This window comes from Odocoileus virginianus, chromosome 5 (assembly GCF_023699985.2).
Source record: "Odocoileus virginianus isolate 20LAN1187 ecotype Illinois chromosome 5, Ovbor_1.2, whole genome shotgun sequence".
NCBI lineage: Eukaryota > Metazoa > Chordata > Mammalia > Artiodactyla > Cervidae > Odocoileus > Odocoileus virginianus.
In genome coordinates this window covers 31,779,310-31,801,245 of record NC_069678.1, presented here as the reverse complement: position 1 = coordinate 31,801,245, position 21,936 = coordinate 31,779,310, and the positions used below count along the sequence as shown (strand labels likewise).

At 37.9% G+C, this 21,936-nt stretch overlaps 1 protein-coding gene across 1 annotated transcript in view; it reads right to left on the bottom strand.

The window, feature by feature from the left end:
* The window catches only part of FRRS1 (ferric chelate reductase 1), a 53,566-nt gene extending 34,172 nt beyond the window's left edge, over positions 1 to 19,394 (bottom strand). Inside the window, exons 1-5 of the mRNA XM_020911959.2 lie at positions 19,294 to 19,394; positions 6,236 to 6,431; positions 4,669 to 4,805; positions 3,309 to 3,403; positions 1,122 to 1,269 (exon numbers count right to left, since the gene is read on the bottom strand). Of these exons, the coding sequence (XP_020767618.2) occupies positions 1,122 to 1,269; positions 3,309 to 3,403; positions 4,669 to 4,805; positions 6,236 to 6,431 (576 nt within the window). The 5' untranslated portion in view covers positions 19,294 to 19,394. The remainder of the gene's footprint in view (positions 1 to 1,121; positions 1,270 to 3,308; positions 3,404 to 4,668; positions 4,806 to 6,235; positions 6,432 to 19,293) is intronic.
* Between the last annotated feature and the right edge of the window lie 2,542 nt (positions 19,395 to 21,936).

Here is a 21,936-nt window from a genome sequence, read left to right as displayed (position 1 = left end):
ATAAACATTGAGACTAAACAAACTGAGAATTACTGCAAACAACAAATCAAATTGTTTGGTCAAACAAAAGTTCATAATAATGTAATCAAATGGCTCATCACGTGTTGGGTAATGTGGAAAAGAAGGTAAACAAAACAGGACACTATATACGGGCATAGGAGCTTTAGTCTTCCCTATGAGAAAAAAGAGCTATAATGAGACAAGAAAGTGAAAGGAAGAGAAAAAATGAACTAATATTTACTAAATACCTATTAAGTACAAATCAATCAGAAATCTTATATTCATTCTATTTGGTTCTCACAGTAATATATATGATTCTATTAGAACTAGATATTGTTATTTCTCATTTATAGGTGAAGAAACTGAGACTTTAGTCTCAGTTTTAAGATTTAAGTAATTTGTCCAAACTCAAACAGAAATTAGACGAATCAGAATTCAGGCCCAAATTCATTCTTCTAACTGTAACAACCTTCCTTAAGACATTTTTTGTTATAGTCACTTCTGAATTGAGAAGTCTAATTCATCAGAATTGCTTTCAGTAAAACCTGAATAACCTTTTCCAAGATGTGTTTTTTAACAGTACTTCTTTTGAATCAGAGGGCCTAAATAGAATTCTAGCTGATGAGCTTGCAAGAGTTCAACCTGTAGAATTCTGCAGTACTCATTGGCCTTAGTTGAAACAAGAGTGAAGAATTATGTCACCGTTTCAAGATTCTACCCCCCACCCACACCCCTCCCAGTTTAGCTGAAACCTAAATTTAGCTTCAGCTTTAAGCCCCCTCTTCAGGTTTGCTATTTGGCTGTATTTTTAAAAAGAAAATAAACCCTGCTGCTTCAGATTTATTTTCAAATGAAAACATATCCACTGCTAGTATAGACTACATGTGAATGTCACAACCACACCTTGAACATGTAGGGTCCTGCACTCCTCTTATTCTAACCTATAAGTCATAATGTTGCAGTGAAGACTCCCTCCTGATTTCCTGCCAGGCATTCAAAAACCTGCTACCATAACCCAGGACAGCTACTCTTTTACAAACAACCTCAAGCACAGAGCCACAATTTCTAAGGAAGCTGTTCCTTTAGACTGTATTTGATGAAACTGTAAAAACTCTACTTACTGATCTGGTTAAATGGGAGACCGAAGGTCCCGTTGGCACTGGTGCTGCTGTGGCTGCAGGTGTTGTAAAAGGAAGCACATTTGGTTGTGAAATCACAGGACCAGGAATCTTCACCCAGTAGATTTTGTACTTCTCAACGACTGTGGCTCTGAAATGCAGTACCAGCGAGATTAGAAGGAACCATGATTGTGGCTCATCATAAAGCAAACTAAAAAAGGTAACTAACTAGGGACATACAACCTAATACAAGTATTTTCTGGATATATTGAGGGTTCAGTTCCAGGCCATCACAATAAAGCACATATTACGATAAAGTGAGTCACAGAATTGTGGAGTTTCCAAATGCATATAAAAGTTGTGTTTATACTACACTGTAGTCTATTAAGTGTGCAACAGCACTATATCTAAAAAACAACATCTATACCTTAATTTTAAAGCTGTTTTATTTGCTAAGTTTTGTCTGACTCTTTGGCGACTCTAACCCACCAGTCTCCTCTGTCCATGGGATTTCCTAGGCAAGAATACTGGAGTGGGTTGCCATTTCCTTCTCCAGGGGATCTTCCTGACCCAGGGATCAAACCCATGTCTCCTGCATTGGCAGGCAGATTCTTTACCACTGAGCCACCAGGGAAACTCAATTTTAAAATGCTGCTGCTGCTGCTAAGTTTCTTCAGTTGTGTCCGACTCTGTGAGACCCCATAGACGGCAGCCCACCAGGCTCCTCTGTCCCTGGGATTCTCCAGGTAAGAACTCTGGAGTGGGTTGCCACTTCCTTCTCCAATGCATGCATGCATGCTAAGTCACTTCAGTTGTGTCCGACTCTGTGCGACCCTATGGACAGCAGCCCACCAGGCTCCTCTATCCACAGGATTCTCTAAGCAAGAATACTGAAGTGGGTTGCCATTTCCTTCTCCACAATTTTAAAATACCTTCTTGCTAAAAAATACTAACCATCATCGGAGACTTCAGCAAATTATGGTAGTAACATCAATGATCACTGACCACTGATCAATGATCACCATAACAAACATAATATTGATGGAAAAGCTCGAGATGTTATGACAATTAACAAAATGTGGCACAGAGACACAAAGTGAGCCAATGTGTTGGGAAAAAGGCTCCCATAGACTCATTTAATGCAGGGCTGCCACAAACCAATTCGTAAAAAACAAATTATCTGTGAAGTCAAATAAAGCAAAGTGCAATAAAACAACAATGCCTATACTACCCAACAGAGTTTTGTAGGAGGCAAATCTCTAATGCCTCTCTTCAACCTCATTGCTAAATGAACTTTGACTGTTCTCTCTCTTGTCTTATCTGCTCTTTGGGCATATTCACAGCAGCTATGAATGCCAGACCCAGGGACTGAAGGGCACAGACTTCTACTCCTGACACACACATGACAGACTACTACTACACTTATCACAGTGGTCATTCAAATTATTCCGAAAGGCATGTGTAACAAGCAGCTACAGAGAGAAGGTGTACAGAGGCTGCACAAGCAACCCGCAGCTCTAACTGGGGTCAAATCTCCTTTTTCACATTCCACTCAACACACAGGTGCATAGCTGCATTACTGTGTGCTGGTGATCTGTGTACAGAGTGAAGCAGAAAAGAGAGACAGGGTAGGAGAGCAATTCTCCCCTTAAATGACATTCATGACATCCCCCTTTATGACATTCCATTTCCTCCTTGCATGTAAGATTGAGACAAATACTGCTCTAATTCTACTGAATTTCATAATTCTGAGGAACACACAGGATCTTACTTTTCTGACAATCTAATCTGCAAGTAGTAATAATGAAAAAAAAAGTCATTCAAATTTCAGGACTGCTTTTTTTCATATTCTCATACTAATACAGGAACAAAACTTTAAAAAGTATTCATCCATACACCATACAGACTCTAGTTATTAACTGATGGCTCTTGTTAGTTTGAAGGCACTACAATACTTCATTCACTCAACAAATGTCCATGAAGTGTCTATTAGGTACTTGGTCCTGTGCTAGGTACTCAGTATAGACTGCTGGAAAAAACAAACAAAACAACCACTTACATCAGTAAACAGCTGTCATTACTATACCAAACCTCTGACATACTGGTGAATGTTCAGTAGTTATAAAAAATGATGCAGACTCTCATTATTGCAATTATACTAGTTATAGAATTGCAAACTTTTCTACTCACAGAAAGGTTATGTGATTGGGGGCACTGCTTGGAGCATCCCAATAGACTTTGATTTCTGTTTTTTTTGATGGACTTCTATGACTTACAGCTGATCCCTGAAAGAAAATGGAAAAGAACTACCATTCAGTTACCCAATAGCTCAATATAGCTGGAACTAGAACCATTTATCATTGTACAACCCTGGTATTCTGTTAAACACAAGGACTCAGATGCTCAATAAATATATGGTGATTGGTTGACACCAAATTAGTAGCTGGCTCTAGAGTCAGCTGAAATGTAAGAACTGAAGAGACTTACAATTACTGGATGTGTTGACGGTGTATAGAGTCTGTTCATTATTTCATTTATATGGGGCTTTCCTGGTGGCCCAGTGGTAAAGAATTTGCCTGCAATGCAGGAGACCTGGGTTTGATCCCTGGGTCCGGAAGATCCCCTGAAGGAGGACATGGCAACCCACTCCAGTACTCTTGCCTAGAGAATCCCGTGGACAGGGGAGCCTGGCAGGCTGCAGCCCATAGGGTCGCACAGAGTAGGACATGACCAAAGCAACTAAGCAGCATTATTTCATTTATACTGTAAGTTTATGGTTTTCTATTAATATATACAAATAGAATGCAGAATATTCACCAAAAGAAAAAATTCCTGCCTCCAAATATGTAGTATTATCTTTTAGTAATTTTTTTCTTTGAACAATCTTGTTTCCCGCTTTCATTCATCTGGATACTCATCCTTTGAGGTCTAGCTTAGATCAGCTCTTCTAAAAAGCACTCACTCAATTCCAAACTCACTCAGTTACAGTCAGTGTGGCATTTCTGCCATGCTTCTCACCCACCCTGTGTATGGTTCTAATCTGAGTCATCATACTAGCCTACTGATGTGTCTGTCCTATATCCATATGTTCTGCTTATGTATCATATAGCATATGTCCATATGCTTTACTTATGTGTAAGGCTCTGGACTCATCAAATAACAAATCTTGTTCATCACCATATCCCTTGCAGGAAAGTTCCTGGTATAGTAAATGTTCATTTAATTAATTAATTACAAAAGTCAGACCTCTGTTTTACTCTAGAACCCTCTCTTCAATATCAACATCCTTCAAAATTCAGCACAGTAAGCAACAATATTTTGATAAAGTATCAAAAGCTATAAACTCTTAAAACTATGAGCCTACATTTTCTAGGATGTTGATGTATAAAAATATATTGCCAGTAGAAAAATTAGGTGGAAACTTTGCTCATTGTGACTCTATTCAGATGTCTGCAATACATAGGTAATGTCATTGTTTATCTTGCAAACACCACTCCAGTGAAAAGATGCATGAAAACTGATAGAAATCAGTTTCAAACTAAACACAAACCTGTACATCTTCACAGGTCAGAAGCTGTGACACGTGACTGTCAATCAATGTGAAGGAGCCAACAGGGGGGCCACTCAAATTCTCAGCGTCACGTGCTTCTAAGAGAAAGCCTTTAAATGGTGGCCCTGACAAAGTAACTGAGAAACAAATAAAAAGGTAAGTTAAGAGTTTAGCAACATCCCCCAAAGAGACTGTTAGAGGAACCATGTCACAAAGTCAGGTCTACATATACAAAACTACGCCAGGAGAGAAAACAGTAGAAATCATCTCATGGTCAAAGAAATTCTAAACCATGTTCCACAGGACATTATTCCATGAGGTTCAATAGCTATTCCACAGGGAAGAAAAGATTGGTTATGGTCAGAGTGTGGTTCACAGGGCCAAAGTAGCTTGAAAAATGTTGGTTAAAAGTACACTTGTGTCTTGACTGCAGATCCCTCAGGGTTTTAACAACCTACTATCTCCTATAAAGCTCTAAGAAATAGAATACATGTAACACATAGAGTGTTCTAAATTTATTTTTTCCGTAAACTCTTTTTGTTAGAAAGTATCTATTAATATTTTGCATTTCTAACTCGACCTAATGTTTTTATGTATTATGATTGTGCTTACTTTTGTTCCTTTTTAGGGTTTGCTGAATATAGAGTTGCAGAAAATAGAGTTTGTAAAATGGTGTTATAGATACATCCTTAAGTTTCAGCCTACTTTGTGCCAGAAGAATTAGGAAGACATAAGAAATTATACAATATTAAGTAGGATAAGCGTTTAATATCTTAAGCCAGATAAAATAAGCTTTATTTTCCTCTTCTACTGAGTAAATAGTACTGTTAATGAAGATATATTAAATAATGACAAAAATTCAGATGTATGGAACAGACTTGTGGACTCTGGGAGAAGGCGAGGGTGGGATGTTTCAAGAGAACAGCATCGAAACATGTATATTATCTAGGGTGAAACAGATCACCAGCCCAGGTTGGGTGCATGAGACAAGTGCTCGGGCCCGGTGCACTGGGAAGACCCAGAGGGATCGGGTGGAGAGGGAGGTAGGGAGGGGGGACCGGGATGGGGAATACATGTAAATCCATGGCTAATTCATTTCAATGTATGACAAAAACCACTGCAATGATGTAAAGTAATTAGCCTCCAACTAATAAAAAATAAATAGAAAAAAAAAAAATAAATAAAAGTCCTTGAGTAAACCAAAAAAAAAAAAAAATCTATTCTGCAGAATTCCCTGGAGGTCCAGAGGTTAGCATTCAGCACTTTCACTGCTGGGCTGGGTTCAATTCTTGGTTGAGGAACTAAGACCCTGAAAGCTTTGTAGTGTGTTCAAAAAATAAAATAAAATAAAAGCCTAGTCTGAATGGATAGTGAATATACTGCTTACATAATACGGTCATCAGTAGTAGTTAAACACAAAAATGAGAAGTATAAGATCATGGTATCTTATGAAAGCAGATGGATAGAGTAAATGAAACTATATAAATCCAACAGTAATAAAGTTTCAATGTACAGTAAAAAAAAAAAGCAAAATGAAAAATGCAAACAATTAATATCAGCACAATACCTTTGATTTGCTCTCCTGGCCTGAATGTCATCTGACTCACTGAAATGTTGTGAGCGGGATGAGACTGTGGGCTATGACCATGCTCAGGAATCATTCCATGGCATGACTTTGTAACTTTTCCACTGGGATAATTAGCCACAAAATTAACATGCAACAGAAGGATGAAGGCACTGACGGTAAATCCAGGAACTGTCATCTTAAAAAGAAGGTTAAAAGCACATTATTTTCAAAGGTAACTAAAATATAAGAGCTTTCGTATCACAGGGCAGTAAGTTCTAGACAACTATTTGCTTTCAATAATCATTTAACCACATTCTCAAAAGCATGTAATATAAAGAACGTGATGTATGAAGCTTGACCTGGATTTGAATCTCAGCTTTTCTAATTACTAACTGTGAAACTTTAGGCAAATCACTTAAGCCTCCTTTCTTACCTGGAAAATAAGAAAACAAAAACTCTCCTTTCAAAGCTATTTTAATAAAATCTATAATACATACAACCAAAAGTCTGAAATGGAAGATAATAAATGTTAGCTTTCATTAGCATGATTGGGAAATAATAAATAATCCAATAAAAGCAAAAGGTTTTGCTCCATTTCATACTAGGAAATTTTAAACAAATAAGAAATGTTTCTTCTGAATTTAAATATCATAATCTGAATAAATCTTTGATATGAATTCTCCTAACTTTCCATTAAAGTACTCATAATGACAATTTTATTTGTAGCACTGAAAACTGAGGATAACAACCAGCTGCAAGAGACGGTATTTCTATTACCTACAGCTCAAATGGGCTTCCCTGGTGACTCAGTGGGAAAGAATCCACCTGCCAGTGCAGGAGACTCAGGTTCAATCCCTGGATTGGGAAGATCACCTGGAGAAGGAAATGGCAACACTCCAGTATTCTTGCCTGGGAAATTCCATGGATAGAGAAGCCTGGCAGGCTATAGTCCATGGGGTCGCAAAGACCAGGACACAACTTAGCAACTAAACAACAGTCCAGATACTTCTGAATTGTTAGCCAATGAAATTTTCTTCTCTCATCCAATTTATCTGCCTCTTACCACCTGACTAACAGAAAACCAGTCCCACCCTTGTCTAGTCCACATCAACCACTCACTGTGCATACATTCAGAACCTGCAAATCACAGTACTTAATAAGACTGGAGGTACAGGTGGGCTTCTCTGGTAGCCCAGCGGGTAAAGAATTCACCTGCAATGCAGGAGACCCTGTTCGATTCCTGGGTCAAGAAGATCCTCTGGAGAAGGGATAGGCTACCCACTCCAGTATTCTTAGGCTTCCTTGGATGGCTCAGTCAGTAAAAGAATCCGCCTGTAATGTGGGAGACCTGGGTTTGATTCCTGGATTGGGAAAATCCCTGGAGGAGGGCATGGCAACCCACTCCAGTATTCTTGCCTGCAGAATCCCCATGGACAGAGGAGCCTGGCAGACTGCAGTCCATGGGATCCCAATGAGTCAGACATGACTGAGCGACTAAGCACAGCAAAGCATAACAGAGGTAGATGGGTAGGGACATGTTATAGGGCAGCAAAGTTCACAGAGTAGACAGGCTACAGATGAAAAGAGCTCAAGAGACATTCTCCATAGAAATGGGAGCTTTCTACATGTAACTTTGGTCATAAAATAAAAACACCCTTACAATCACTAGAACAAATTATCCTTTTATAATCATGTAAATTACAACCACACATTGGATCAGAGCTAAACTACAGAAATTCCTACTAGACACAAGAAATTGTGTTGGAGCTACACTCTTTCCCTGGCCCTATCTGTTACACCAATGGCAACCAAGTAGGTAGCTTAGCAACCAGTTCTATACCCCTATCTTTTATCAAACACTGAAGCTAGATAGAATTATTCTCATTTGAAGATAAACTAAAGGAACAAATGAACCAATCAAAAGCTTTTGAAAAATTCTATATCATAAGACAAGCATATACCTAGACAGCATATTAAAAAGCAGAGACATCACTTTGCCCACAGAAGTCCGAATAGTCAAAGCTATGGTTTTTCCCACAGGCATTCACAGATGTGAGAGCTGGACCATAAAGAAGGCTAAGTGTTGAAGAATTTATGCTTCCGAATTGTGGCACTGGAGAAGATGCTTGAGAGTTCCTTGGACAGCAAGGAGATCAAACCAGTCAATCTTAAAGGAAATCATTCATGAATATTCATTGGAAGGACTGATGCTGAAGCTCCAATACTTTGGCCACCTGATGTGACAAGCTGACTCACTGGAAAAGACCCTGATGCTGGGAAAGGAAGCCAAAAAGAGAAAGGGACAGCAGAATATGAGATGGTTAGGTAGCATCACTGACTCAGTGGATATGAATTTGAGCAAACTCCGGGAGATAATGAAGGACAGAGAAGTCTGATGTGCTGCAGTCCATGGGGTTTCAAAGAGTCAGACACAACTTAGCACCTAAACAACAACAACAGAGATTTCTCTGTAGACTCAGAGGAAAAGCATAACTCTGAAAATCAGTACAGTTCAGTTGCTTAGATGTGTTCGACTCTTTGCGACCCATAGACTGCAGCACACCAGGCTTTTCTGTCCATCACCAACTCCCAGAGCTTGTTCAGACTCATGTCCATCAAGTCAGTGATGCCATCCAGCCATCTCATCTTCTGTCATCCCCTTCTCCTCCTGTCTTCAATCTTCCCAGCATCAGGGTCTTCTCTATTGAGTCAGTTTTTCGTATCAGGTAGCCAAAGTATTGGAGTTTCAGCTTCAGCATCAGTCCTTCCCCTGAATATTCAGGATTGATTTCCTTTAGAATTGACTGGTTTGATCTCCTTGCAGTGCAAGGGACTCTCAAGAGTCTTCTACAACACCACAGTTAAAAAGCATCAATTCTTTGGTGCTCAGCTTTCTTTATGGTCCAACTCTCTTATCCATACATGACTACTGGAAAAACCATAGCTTTGACTAGATGGACCTTTGTTGGCAAAGTAATGTCTCTGCTTTTTAATATGCTCTCTAGGTTGGTCATAGCTTTCCTTCCAAGGAGCAAGCGTCTGTTAATTTCATGGCTACAGTCATCCTCTGCAGTAACTCTGAAAATAGTTAATTAGTATAGGAAACAATATTTAAGAAAATAACTGCTGGAGCAATAGAAAAATTTTCTGTTCAAACACGGCTTCCAGATCTTTTTGTTAACGCAGACCAGCTTTTAAGGCCATACAAGATTTACTGGAGAGGATCAAGGTCATTATTTTAACCATGTGATCTTGGCCAAGTTATTATGAAAATTAAATGCAGAAATGTGCCTCACCCAAAGAATAGTATAGTGAAAAGTTTGTTTGTGAATACTGTGAATATATTCACTATAGTGAATAGTTAGTTCGATTTAACTAATATTTATTTGTCATTGATTTTGTGTCAGGTGAAAGTGGAAACAAGATTTTTAGTCTCTGCTGTGAACAGGGAGGCCTGGCATGCTGCGATTCATGGGGTCGCAAAGAGTCGGACACGACTGAGCGACTGAAATGAACTGAACTGAACTGATGAATCCACCTGTCAGTGCAGGAGACCCAAGAGAAGATCTGGTAGAGAAAATGGCAACCCACTCCAGTATTCTTGCCTGGAAAATTCCATGGACAGAGGAGTCTGGCAGGCTACAGTCCCTGGGGTCGCAAAGTCAGACATGACTGCACGACAGCACACATGCATCTAGTAGCTGAATAATATCAGTCAGTTCATTTAATCTCTGTTCCAGTTTCTTCATTTGCAAAACACAACAATTGAACTGGAATAAATCCAGGTCCAATCCTAACATTACAATTTTAGGAAAGCAAAGTGGAAAAGCATACTAGGAATTATCAGAGCACGCTGTATAAGATGAGAAAGGGAAGTGACTAAGACACCATTCACTACTGCCATTCATTAGGAAAATATAACAAGGTCAGACAGAGAAATAGAACACAGCCATTTCTTTGTCCTTGGTCACATACTGACCATTCAAGGTAAAGTCTATTTTCATTCCAATGGGCACTGACAATTTTCCAATTAATGATTTAAGGAACAACTTTAAAAAAAAATATGTTAATTCATTAACCAATCTGTGCTAACAAGATTGCACAGTTATGAAAAGGAATAAAGAGTTATATGTGGAAACATTTATGCTAAAACTGTGGAAGGTGGATAATGAGCTATTATATTACAAGATCACCCTTCAAGCACTGGAAAAACTCCCACCAATTTTGAATGATTTTTACAGGTTTTTAATATTCACATTCTACCATGAGTATGATATAGAGAATTAAAGAAAAGATACCAGAGCTTGGATTTTGTCATCCCAGGACGACAGACCTCTTAGTTTAAAAGGTTAAAAGAGAGATTATCCTGATTCTCTAACTGAAAAATTACCAAACCTGATGAGATTTATACAGTTTTCTTTCTTGCCTGAAAGACAGGTACTTAGTAAAAAGGTATAATGACAGCCTTTACATGCTCTGGGCTTCCTAGGTGGCTCAGCAGTAAAGGATCTGTCTGGAGTGCAGGAACCCTGGGTTTGATCCCTGGGTCCGGAAGATCCCCCTGGAGAAGGGACTGGCTACCCACTGTAGCATTTCTGCCTGGAGAATTCTATGAACAGAGGAGCCCAGCAGGCTACAGTTCATGGGTTGCAAAGAGTTGGACATGACTGAGTGACTAACACTTACCACACTCTACATATGTCTCACATGAAAATAAACTTTATTATTGAAATACTAAGCTCTTGTACCTAGATGAATATGTAATTATTATTATTGTGACTGTGAACTACAGAGATTAATCAAGACAACATATTTATTACAACAGAGTAAAATTCAGATAAAACAAAATTCAATTGAAAATATATGTAAGAAAAAGGATTATGTGTTAATTAAGGATACTTTTAAATAAAGCAGTCATTACATCTTTTAACTGTGTTACTCCAAGAACATGTGAGAAAAAAGAAATACGGAGGAAAGCACATCTTTGAAAACCATGTGAGATGAGTAAGCTAGCAAATAACTAATCAAGCCTATTTATATTTCATTCAAGCTCTAGCTTTTATTACCAGTCACTTATTTTAAATGAAAGCATCAAAGGAGTTCAAAAGTTAACACAGACACAAAAAATTGTGGGAAGTCGCCAGTAACACCTACTCCACATAAAACAGGAAATAAGTGTAGGCACTGAGAGATTTAATTAAAGCATAGGTATGAAGTAAAAAGGTTTTCTCAATTATGAAAAGTCACAAAAAAGTAAAAACTTAACCAGAAGAGTTTACTATAAAAAATATAAAAATTGGGGGGAAAATATTTTTTGCTATATCTTGTGGGTATTTTTAATTTTTTTTTACCACACCCAAAGTTAAATATATTTTATGACCCTACAAACATTTCTAAGAGCCATCATTTACTTTTACCACACATGATAAACTCATATATTTTCTATTCCTTCCTTTTTTTTTATCCTGTTACATCCTTGTTGTTGTTTAGTCACTAAGTCATGTCCACTCTTTTGCAACCCCATGGACTATAGCCCTCCATGCTCCTCTGTCCATGAGATTTCCCAGGCAAGAATACTGGAGTGGGTTGCCATTTCTTTCTCCAGGGGATCTCCCTGACCCACAGATTGAATCCATATTTCCTATTGGCAGGCAGGTTCTTTACCACTGAGCCATCCGGGAAGCCCTGGTCACATCCAACTGAATTGTTATTTCATAATCTATCAATGACTCTAATCTGCAATTTGAAAACATTATTTCATGGCACATACAGACCAGACCATTAAAGTTCAGTCTTGGAAGTTCTAATTTAGGAGGAACAGGGATTTCAGGTTTTTTGTTTTTGTTTTTTTTTTTTAAAAAAAAGGAGAGTTCTCAGAACTATAGAACAGACAAATAAGCCAAGCCACAAGGAGGATTTTGGAGATAGAGATGGACTTATCCAATGGAAAATAGTCTGATTCTGTATTATATCATTTGTAAACCTGAACAAAAACTATAAATATGGCTAGTAAATTAGCTTTCTTTAGAGATCTGAAAGCTGTTCTAAAGAGGTAAAGGGAGAGATCAGTATTACGTGATTTTTAGAGAGGAGGGTATGTGCAATCATGTACACATCGTGATTTTTAGAGAGGAGGGTATGTGCAATCATGTACACATCTTGGTAAAATTTACTGTTTTTCTCAAGGAGGAGATATCTCAGTGAATGATTTTAGTGCTCCTCTAAGTATGGGAAGATGCAAGAAACTGGGTTCATAAAATTTTCCCTGAAAAATATCTATCTGCAGGCCTGTCCTGCCAGTTTTCCGAGAGCACAGAGTGCCTCATGCTGATCTTCACTGTGAACTTCTTTCAGCATATACCATAGGTCAGCGACTGAAGCAGCTGATCACTTGATTTCGAAGTTGGGCAACATTCTTTCCAATCCCTTCCCTTTCAGTCTTAACTTCAACTAAGGTTTAGTAAGCATTTTGTGACAAATTTGCCCCTGGTAGTAGGAAGGCTCATTCCCAGACCAGCAAGGATTTCACTGATAGGCTCTCAATGTGCTATTACTGAACTAAGCCCAGTTAATAGTAGCCAAAAGTCTCCAGACAACCTGTCTTACTAGTCTGTTATGGTCCAGGAAATGGTTCCTTTTTGTTGCTTCTTCCCACTACTAGAGTTACACTTATAATCGAGCTCATAATATTACATAGTTGGTCAGTCATTTCAGGTTTCCTAATCATCACTAAATTTACCTTAGGTCAGTGACATATTTGGTAGTGCAAGAAACAATAATCATGTAAAATAGGTAGAATACAAATAATATAGCTAGTAACATTAATAAGGACATCAGTAAGAATTTAAGCTAAAGACTTTCATCAGGTGTAACCCAGTATTTCCCCAGGTCATCTGACCAGTTTGTTTTACATCAATCGCTATCTTTAGGAGAAATAATATACTGGCTTCATACACAAAAGTGAAAGTGTTAGTCACTCAGTTGTTTCTTGCGACCCCATGGACCATAGCCTGCCAGGCTCCTCTGTCCATGGAATTCTTCAGGCAAGAATACTGGAGTGGGTAGCCATTTCCTTCTCCAGGGGATCTTCCCAACTCAGGGGTCAAACCTGGGTCTCCTGCATTGCAGGTGAATTCTTCACCATCTGATTTCACCAAAGATGTCTGCATGTACAAGATAATCAACCTTGGGTAATCAACTCCTTACTGGATTGAGAAAGGAATGTTATCTTTAAAGGAGTAGCAAGACTGGTGCCAGAAGAAAAAGCGATCTTTATTGTTGAGGAGGTATTTGTCTGGTTAACCCATAATACAAATGCATAGTGCACACTAGAGGGGAGATAGGTGGCCAAAAGGGGCAAAGAAAAGTTTATATTTAAATGTTCCTTGTCTGGCAACCCACTCCAGTATTCTTGCCAGGAGAATTCCATGGACAGAGGAGCCTGGCAGGCTACAGTCCATGGGGTCACAAAGAGTTAGACATGACTGAGTGACTAACATTTTCACTTTCACTTGTCTGGCATAAAATATGAATATTTATTTCATCGTAACCATAATATAAAAACATTGCAACCCCTAAAGCACTTGAATGCTCCTTTCAGAATTTCCATAAAGCACATTCCATACTGTTTAAAATTAATAACTACTTTTTATTCAATATTGCTTTTATTTTATTAACTAAAATTACAATGGCACCATTTTCTTTTATTTTGTTATAAGTATAAAATTTTTCAATTTGCTTATAAGTTAAACATGCTTTTGTTTATGTTTTGTCCTAGAAACAGAACCACCATTTTTTAATAATGTTTCCATTAAAAAATTAAATTGAAATTCCAAGTTGAATGACAAATTAATTTTGGGACACAGTATGTGTAATTTCAGCATTTCATCTAGGAGCTAGGGCAAAACTGTTAAGCTTATGACCAAAAGCTAGAGGGATTGGGGTTAAAGATACCCATAGGTGTTCACCTTACAGTGAGTAGGTAGAACCAGAGAAGGATAAGGAGATTGACAAAATCAGATAAGACTAAGCACAAGAGATACACAGAAAGCAATGAAATTTCTATAGCAATAAGAAAGGAAAGGGTTAGTTTTACTACAGAGGGGGGAAGAAAGGGGACATAGTGTGAAAAAGAAGAAAAAGAAACATACATTTGGTGATAAACTAGTAGAGACTACATCTAACATAATCCTTACAACAAGCATCATTTTAGAGATGAAAATCTGAGACCAGGAAATGTACACAAAATCCTGAGCACTTTTAGGATTAGAACCCAAACCTACCTCCAACATTTGCATTCTTTTCACTTCAAATCTTTGCTCCCTCCTTTGAGAGAGAGGATCTGGAAGGTGCAGCGAGAATCCGAATTTCACAACAAACAATGTGAGTGGGGGCATATTATGACAAATGAGAAATCGAAATTAGCCTACTTTATTCAGAATGCTGGGTCTACTATATGAGTCTGAGAAGCAACGTAGAGATTTCTCTCACAAAACTAAAGCCCCTGAAACAATGGATACAAAAACAACTAGTATAATGCTTAAAAACACCATCAATAAATGGTAATTGCCATCATCTATAATCACTAGTCACTTTCCATATCGCCATTATGCGCTAAGTTCTTCTGATGAACACGGTTGTGGTTAAACAATTGAGATTTCCATGTGTTTCTTTCATCTGCATTTAATCTGTTCAAGCATTTTGAAATATTTCAGAAAATGTGTTCCCCTTCTTGCCAGTAATTTAACTTCACCTTCATAGAAAGCTTCCATAATATCAAGAGTTAAACTGACTTTGATAGCTGAATCTCAAATTTTAGAGAAACTGAAAACCAGGTCAAGTATTTCCACTTCCCCAGATAAAAATGTTTCAGACTCCATTTTCACAGCAGGAAGTACAGAGAAAAATGACTTTTTAAAATTAACAATTGAAGTTATGACATTTTCGGTAAAGCTTCTAAAAAACAAAGAGGATTTTTTTAAAAAACGGCACATTGACAGTCAATTTGAGATCTGTCAGGTGTGACAACCGAAAATGGTTGAAAAGAATTTAGAGTTTAAGGAAAAGAAAAGGTAAAGGAAAACCACTGAAGAAAATGAACTGGAAGTTCCCCAATCTAATTCTGATTCTCCTAGTCACAGCATCATCAGAAAACTTTTTCTCTTACATGACGATGTCATTGGACGCACAGTGTGTGACTAACTGTTCAGTCGTGTCCGACTAACTGTTCAGTCGTGTCCGACTCTTTGCGATCCCATGGACTGTAGCCCACCAGGCTCCTCTGTCCATAAAACTTTTCAGGCAAAAATACTGGAGTGGGTTGCCATTTCCTTCTCCAGGGAATCTTCTTGACCCAGGGATTGAACCCACGTCCTCTATAGCTCCTGCATTGGCACGCAGATCCTTTACTACTAAGCCACTTGGGAAGATATCCATCCCCAAGACTTTTTCTCTTGACCCCTGCATTTCTCTACGGGCTATCCCTTCCATAGCCTCAGTTATCACCTCTGAATAATATTTCCCAAATCTTTCATTTGCCCCCCTCCCAAATCATAATGCTTCGACTCAGATTTCCAAGTATCTATAGATTTCTGTTTGGATGACAATAAGCTCATTTTTTTCTGAAATGAAATTCATTACTTTTTCCTCCAAACTAGCTCTTGCACCTGAGTTTCCTATTTTGATGGTGGCTTATCAACATTTCCAGTCTACAGATTTGAAACCCCAAATTCTCAATATTTGGCTCCAAACACTCTTTGGGACCCTGATTTCCAAACAAGCTCCGCAGATTCCACCTCTACTGTTCCATGTGCCTACTTATCCCTCAGCTTCTCTCTTCTACCTTTCATTCTATTATATCTGTCTGCTGCTTTCCATTCCAATGACACCTTCAAGCATAAAGCTTTCATTACCTGTCACCCAGATTAGTGAAATCCTTTCCATTGCCTTCTTGTTTCTGCATCTCCATTCTAATCTGTCCTACAAAACATCACAAGATCATTTCCCTAAGGCACAGTTCTCATTACATCACTCCTCTCTCCAAAAACCTTCTACAGCTTCTCAGGACTTACTCAATTAAGGACAAAAGCATTAGGCATTTAATGTGTATTCAACCCAATCCATGCTCCAGCAACAATGTACCATTTGTACCTGCTTCTGGAACAGGCGCTTCACTTTTTTTCTACCCATGTTCTATCTTCTAACTGGGATCTCCATTATGCTACACATCAAATTCCTACCCATGTCAAAACAGAAATATGTTAAATGGGGGGTAAAAATACATACAAAAATATCTGAACATTGTTTAAAAAAAAAAAGAGGTAAGTTGCCTATCATTTCATGTAAAATGCAAAAGACTGGTAATATACAATATAAGCATGATGTGGAGAAGTAAGTGCTGTCATACAGTGAAGAGTGTAAATCACTGCAATATTTTTGGAGGAAATGTAACAATTTCCTACTGAACTAAAATATGTTTAACCTTTGACTAAGGAATTTCACTTCTAGGAATTTATCCTACAAAAAAAAAAAAAAACCCACACAACAAACAGCACAGGAAATATAGTCAATATTTTAAAAAAAACTTTGTATGGAGTATATTTTATATAAATTTGAATTACTCTGTTGTATCCCTGAAACTAATATAATATTGCAGGCCAACTATACTTCAATTTTTAGAAAAGAAAAAGAAAAGTCCACACAGTTATGCAAGGGTTATTTGTAATAACAAAAATTTAAGACAATTTAGGTGGTTACAAATATATTCTATGCTATGCAAGCTCATGCTTGGTCTCTCAGTTGTGTCCAACTATTTGCCACCCCATGGACTGTGGCCCATCCTCTGTCTGGATTTCCCAGGCAAGAATACAGGAGTGGGTTGCCATTTCCTCCTTCAGGGGATCTTCCCAACCCAGGGATTGAACCTGTGTCTTCTGTGTCTCCTGCATTGGCAGGTGGATTCTTTACCACTGAGTCACCTGGGATGCCCCTTATTCTATGCTGTCCCCAAACTCTAAAGTAATGAGTACCCACCACTATGTATAACTTAAGTAATCAACAAGGATATCTATATAGCACAGAGAACTATACTCAATATTTTGTAATAACCTATAAGGGAAAAGAATAAATACCTATAAACGTATATATGTGTATAAGTATAACTGAATCACTTTCCTGTACACTTAAACTAACACATCATTGTTAATCAACTCTGCTTTAATAAAATATAAAATAAAATACTGTGTGTCCATTTAAAAGAATGAAATAGAGTAAATAATGACAGGAATAACAACTAATAATTACTGACTGCTTTCTAGGAGGTAGGAATTCTTTTAAATGCTTTGCCAATATAAATTCTTTTCACAAAATCCTAAGACATGGATCTGCACGCACTTAGGCGGAGACATGCTCACGCCATAGTGAGAAATGAAAACAACATACTACAAAAGGATACTTAAGTTACATACAAAAGAAAAGAGAAAAGAAAAAACACCATCCTTTAACCATTCTCAATAGCAGCTACCCCCTAGGAAAGTGTTTTCAATATGGGAAGAGGAGTGGACTTCTTTTTAATCCTTTTTAAATTGTGTATATTTTTTAAAGCATTCAGTGCTTTGTAATTTAAAACTAGACTACAAACATGCATATGTGAAGACTGTAAAGAAACATTAAATAAACTGTAAGATGTTTAGAATTTTTTTCAATTTTCAAATATTCTATATTACTTTTACTGTTTTTTGTTTGTTTTTGTTTTCATAAAACCTCCATGCCTCTTTCAACGTCCATTTAAAATGCTATCAACCACTCTGTCCTATGAGACAGTTTGTAGTAAGGACTCTGAAATCACATAGACCTAGGTGTGAATCCAGCAGGCACCACCTTAGTGACTGACCTTGGGCAAATTATTTGGGCCTTGATGAAGATTAAATAAAATAACATCTGTGAAACATTTAGCTCAGTGTCTACCACAAACCAAATCTTGCATAAAATCCTTTCTTCCTTGGAATATTGCCTAATTCTGCCAACCTTAAATAACTGGTCTCTTCTGGGAGGCTCCATAAGCTGTAGTGTTTTGCTAATAAAACATGTTAATGCATTTTTTTTGCCACAACTAGTTGACTTGTCTTAAAGAAGGAAAGGCATTCTACTCCTTGATTTCCTTTCACAATAACTGAGCAGACAACCTTGAAAATAGCACTCAATGCAATGCAATAGTGTGATTCCAGAAAATCTGACATTACCTAAGTGGACAGGTGTGAAACAGAAGGTACAGTCAGCAAAAAGAATCAACATACTGGCTTATTAAAAGACTTAGTAGAACTCATCCCCTTAAAAAAAAAAAAAAAAGTCCTTCACTGTTTTCAGTAAATCAACAGACCAAGTTTTAGCCTACCACCTCTGCACTATCCAAGTAAACAGTCAAAGCTTTCTTCCACCTTTTCTCTAATTCAGAGAAAGAAAATAACTGAACTAAAAGTTTCACTTTATAAAGAATTATTTCTGATAATACATTTACAAACTGAAAACTCCCCCTTTGCCCCTAGGACAGCATGACAAGATAAGGCAGAGGTAACACCTAGTCACCCCAGAGCCTCTCTGAAATTCTAAAGGCACACCAGAGCTAGGGGTGGGGGAGCTAAGATTCCTAAATTAAAAGACACTTTAAAGATCAAATAAAGTATGCCATTAGGTTAAGTAAAAAGGGAGTTTCCATTGCTAAAAATTAAGGACTAAACACTGATGCACGAATAAAGTCAGGGCTTTTCATGGTCCCAAACATGTCTCTGCTTACAATCACCCTTTTCATGGGATTAAAGCTCTGTAGTCAAAGTCACGGGACATATTATTAACCTAACTCCTTAGCGAACACTCATTAGCTCAACAGAAGCTCACAAGCTCACAAGCTTCAGAACACAGTTCGTTAATAAGATATCCATCCTGCGTCTCCAGCAGCCCGGGTCAGCACAAGCGACTGCGCTCTCAGTACAGTCACGGAGCTGGAATTAATTCTTAAGTGCCTTACAAAAAGCTCTGGCAGAAAGAAAACAGGAGACACTTACCTTGAGAAGCAAAGGCAGCCTATCCAGCTTCCGGTTTTGTTAACAACTCGTATCTCTTTTTCAGCAGCTGGGTGGAGCCAGCTTACCCATAAGAAGACAGTTTCCCAAACTAAGCAGCAAAACAGGATTTGCAAGCCCTGCGCTAGTCTCAGGACTCTGTTTCTGAGAATTAACCCTTCTGTTCTACACAAAGAAACAATTTTACCATACCACCTAATCACTGTTTCACTGAGAAAATTAAATTTTTGTCTTTAACTATAAAGCCATTTGAAATACAACCTGTTCTGTATAATGCTCAGTAAAGACAGAGAACCAGTTTGTGCTTAGGTAAGGGTTGCCAAATTTAGCAAAATTATTGCATAGGGTGTTAAATTCAAATTTCAGATAAACAACCAATCATTCATTAATATAAGCATTATCCTATGCAATATTGACGACACACATATTAAAAAATGATTCATTGTTTCCCTAAAATTCAAATTTACCTTGTTGTTTTTTTTTTTTTTTTTTTGTCAATTTACCTTGTATTTTATCTGACAGGGCTTCCCTAATTGCTCAGTTGGTAAAGAATCCGCCTGCAATGCAGGAGACCCTGGTCTGATTCCTGGATGGGGAAGATCCGCTGGCGAAGGGACACTCCAGTATTCTTGGGCTTCCCTTGTGGCTCAGCTGGCAAAGAATCCACCTGTGCAATGCGGGAGACCTGGGTTCCACCCCTGGGCTGGGAAGATCGCCCAACCATCCCTGGGTTAGGAAGATCGCCTGGAGAGACCACTTATTCTAGCCTGGAGAATTCAATGGACTGTATAGTCCATGGGGTCTCAAAGAGTCGGACTGACTGAGCGACATTCACTTAACTTAGCTTAACTTAGTTTATCTGGTAACCTTATCTAGGGAATAACAGTAATTAGCAGACTATTCCAAGTAACTACAAAAGGTGTAATAGAATCAGACTGCATTAAAATGAAACCTTTGAAAGTGCAAGTGACAATGCAAAAGAATTCTTTTATTACGCAAAATTTACCTTGGGGCTTCCCAAGGTGGTAAAGAATCCACCTGTCAATGCATGAGCGGTAGGTTGGATCCCTGGGTGGGGGAAGATCGCCTGGAGGTGGAAATGACAACCCACTCCCCTATTCTTGCCAGGATAATCCCATGGACAGAGTTGCCTAGTGGCCTACAGTCCATGGGGTCACAAAGAGTTGGACAGACTCAGCACTGAGCACGCACACCTTGGAATGTAGGAGTTTTGTTTGTTTTTGTTTCTTTTTAAAGCCTTTAATCTTTCTTTTGCCAAGATTTTTTTTGTCAAAAAAAACCAAAAAACAAAAAAACTCAGGGCTAGGAAAAGACAACATTAAATACCTCAGACCATGAGTAGTACGTGCAGGCTGAAAAACAGACTGTCACATATGTCTTGACTTGTGATCGCTAGTTGGCAATCACATTAGCAAATTTTCTAGAAGTATTTCAAGAAAGGAAAAGAGTAGGGAAAGAACACCATCACTTTAATCTTTAGAACCTGCCACAAATTAACAAAAGCCCCCTCTACAGGATTTTAGAGAGACGCTTTAAATAAAGAAGACTCTGATTTTCTATCCTAAAGCTGCTTGGAACGTGAATGAACTTAAACTGAGTCAGTTGAACTTCAGTCCTTCCATATTAAGGGTCAAGTGGTGACAAAACTTTCTATAATTAGACTCTTTCCAGGAATAGTCCCCAGTGAACACTTTACATGCCAAAAGCATGATAAAGTCTATAAAACAAATAATTCTTAGAATATGCTATCAATCTTTCATCCTAAAACACTCTTAGAAAGCAGTATGGTATGGCAGAAAAAAACTGAATGGAGAGGTTTAGCACTTTCTAAAACCAGCCTTTCCAGGCTTATCATTTCCCTTAAAGTCCCCAGTCCTAATTCCCCTTATCATTCCCTCCCAGAAGCTCACCTCTTCAGCTACTTGTCAGCTGCCAGAAAAGAAATGCTATTTATTAAAGTCTTCAATGGACATTGGACTCTGAGAAGTAGACACCAGCCCATTGGATCCCACTCTCAGGTTTCTAAATTAGCAGTTCTCAAATTTTTGGGTTTCAGGATCCCTTTGCAAATCCTAAAAATTATGAGAGCCCCTAAGAGATGTTTTGTTATAGGGGTGATATCTGTCAATATCTATTGTATTAAAATTTTTTAAATGAGATATATTTAAATACTTATTCACAAATTCCACATGTTTATTTATGGACAAATGACAATAATGAACTCATCACATGTATTTTTTCTTTTTTACTCAATATTTTTTCCTTTTGCTTTTATAAGTGTTTTCCAAAGATAAGAATTCAGTGAGAAGAGTAGTATTATTTAAATTTTTACAAATTGCTTCTGAACTTAGGTTAATAAAAGACAGTTGGATTCTCATACCTGCTTCTCCATTCAGTCTGTTGCAACACAATACAACACATCGTGCAGTCACTGGAAAAATCCACTGCATACTCATATGAGAATGAGTTTGAATAAGGCGAATAAAGTATAGCATGAACAATGATAGCCATCTATTAGGCTTCCATTTTGAACAAGCACATGAATTATCATATATAAGCCTCACAAGGACTCTAGGTAAAAGGTATTTGTCATGGACATACTGC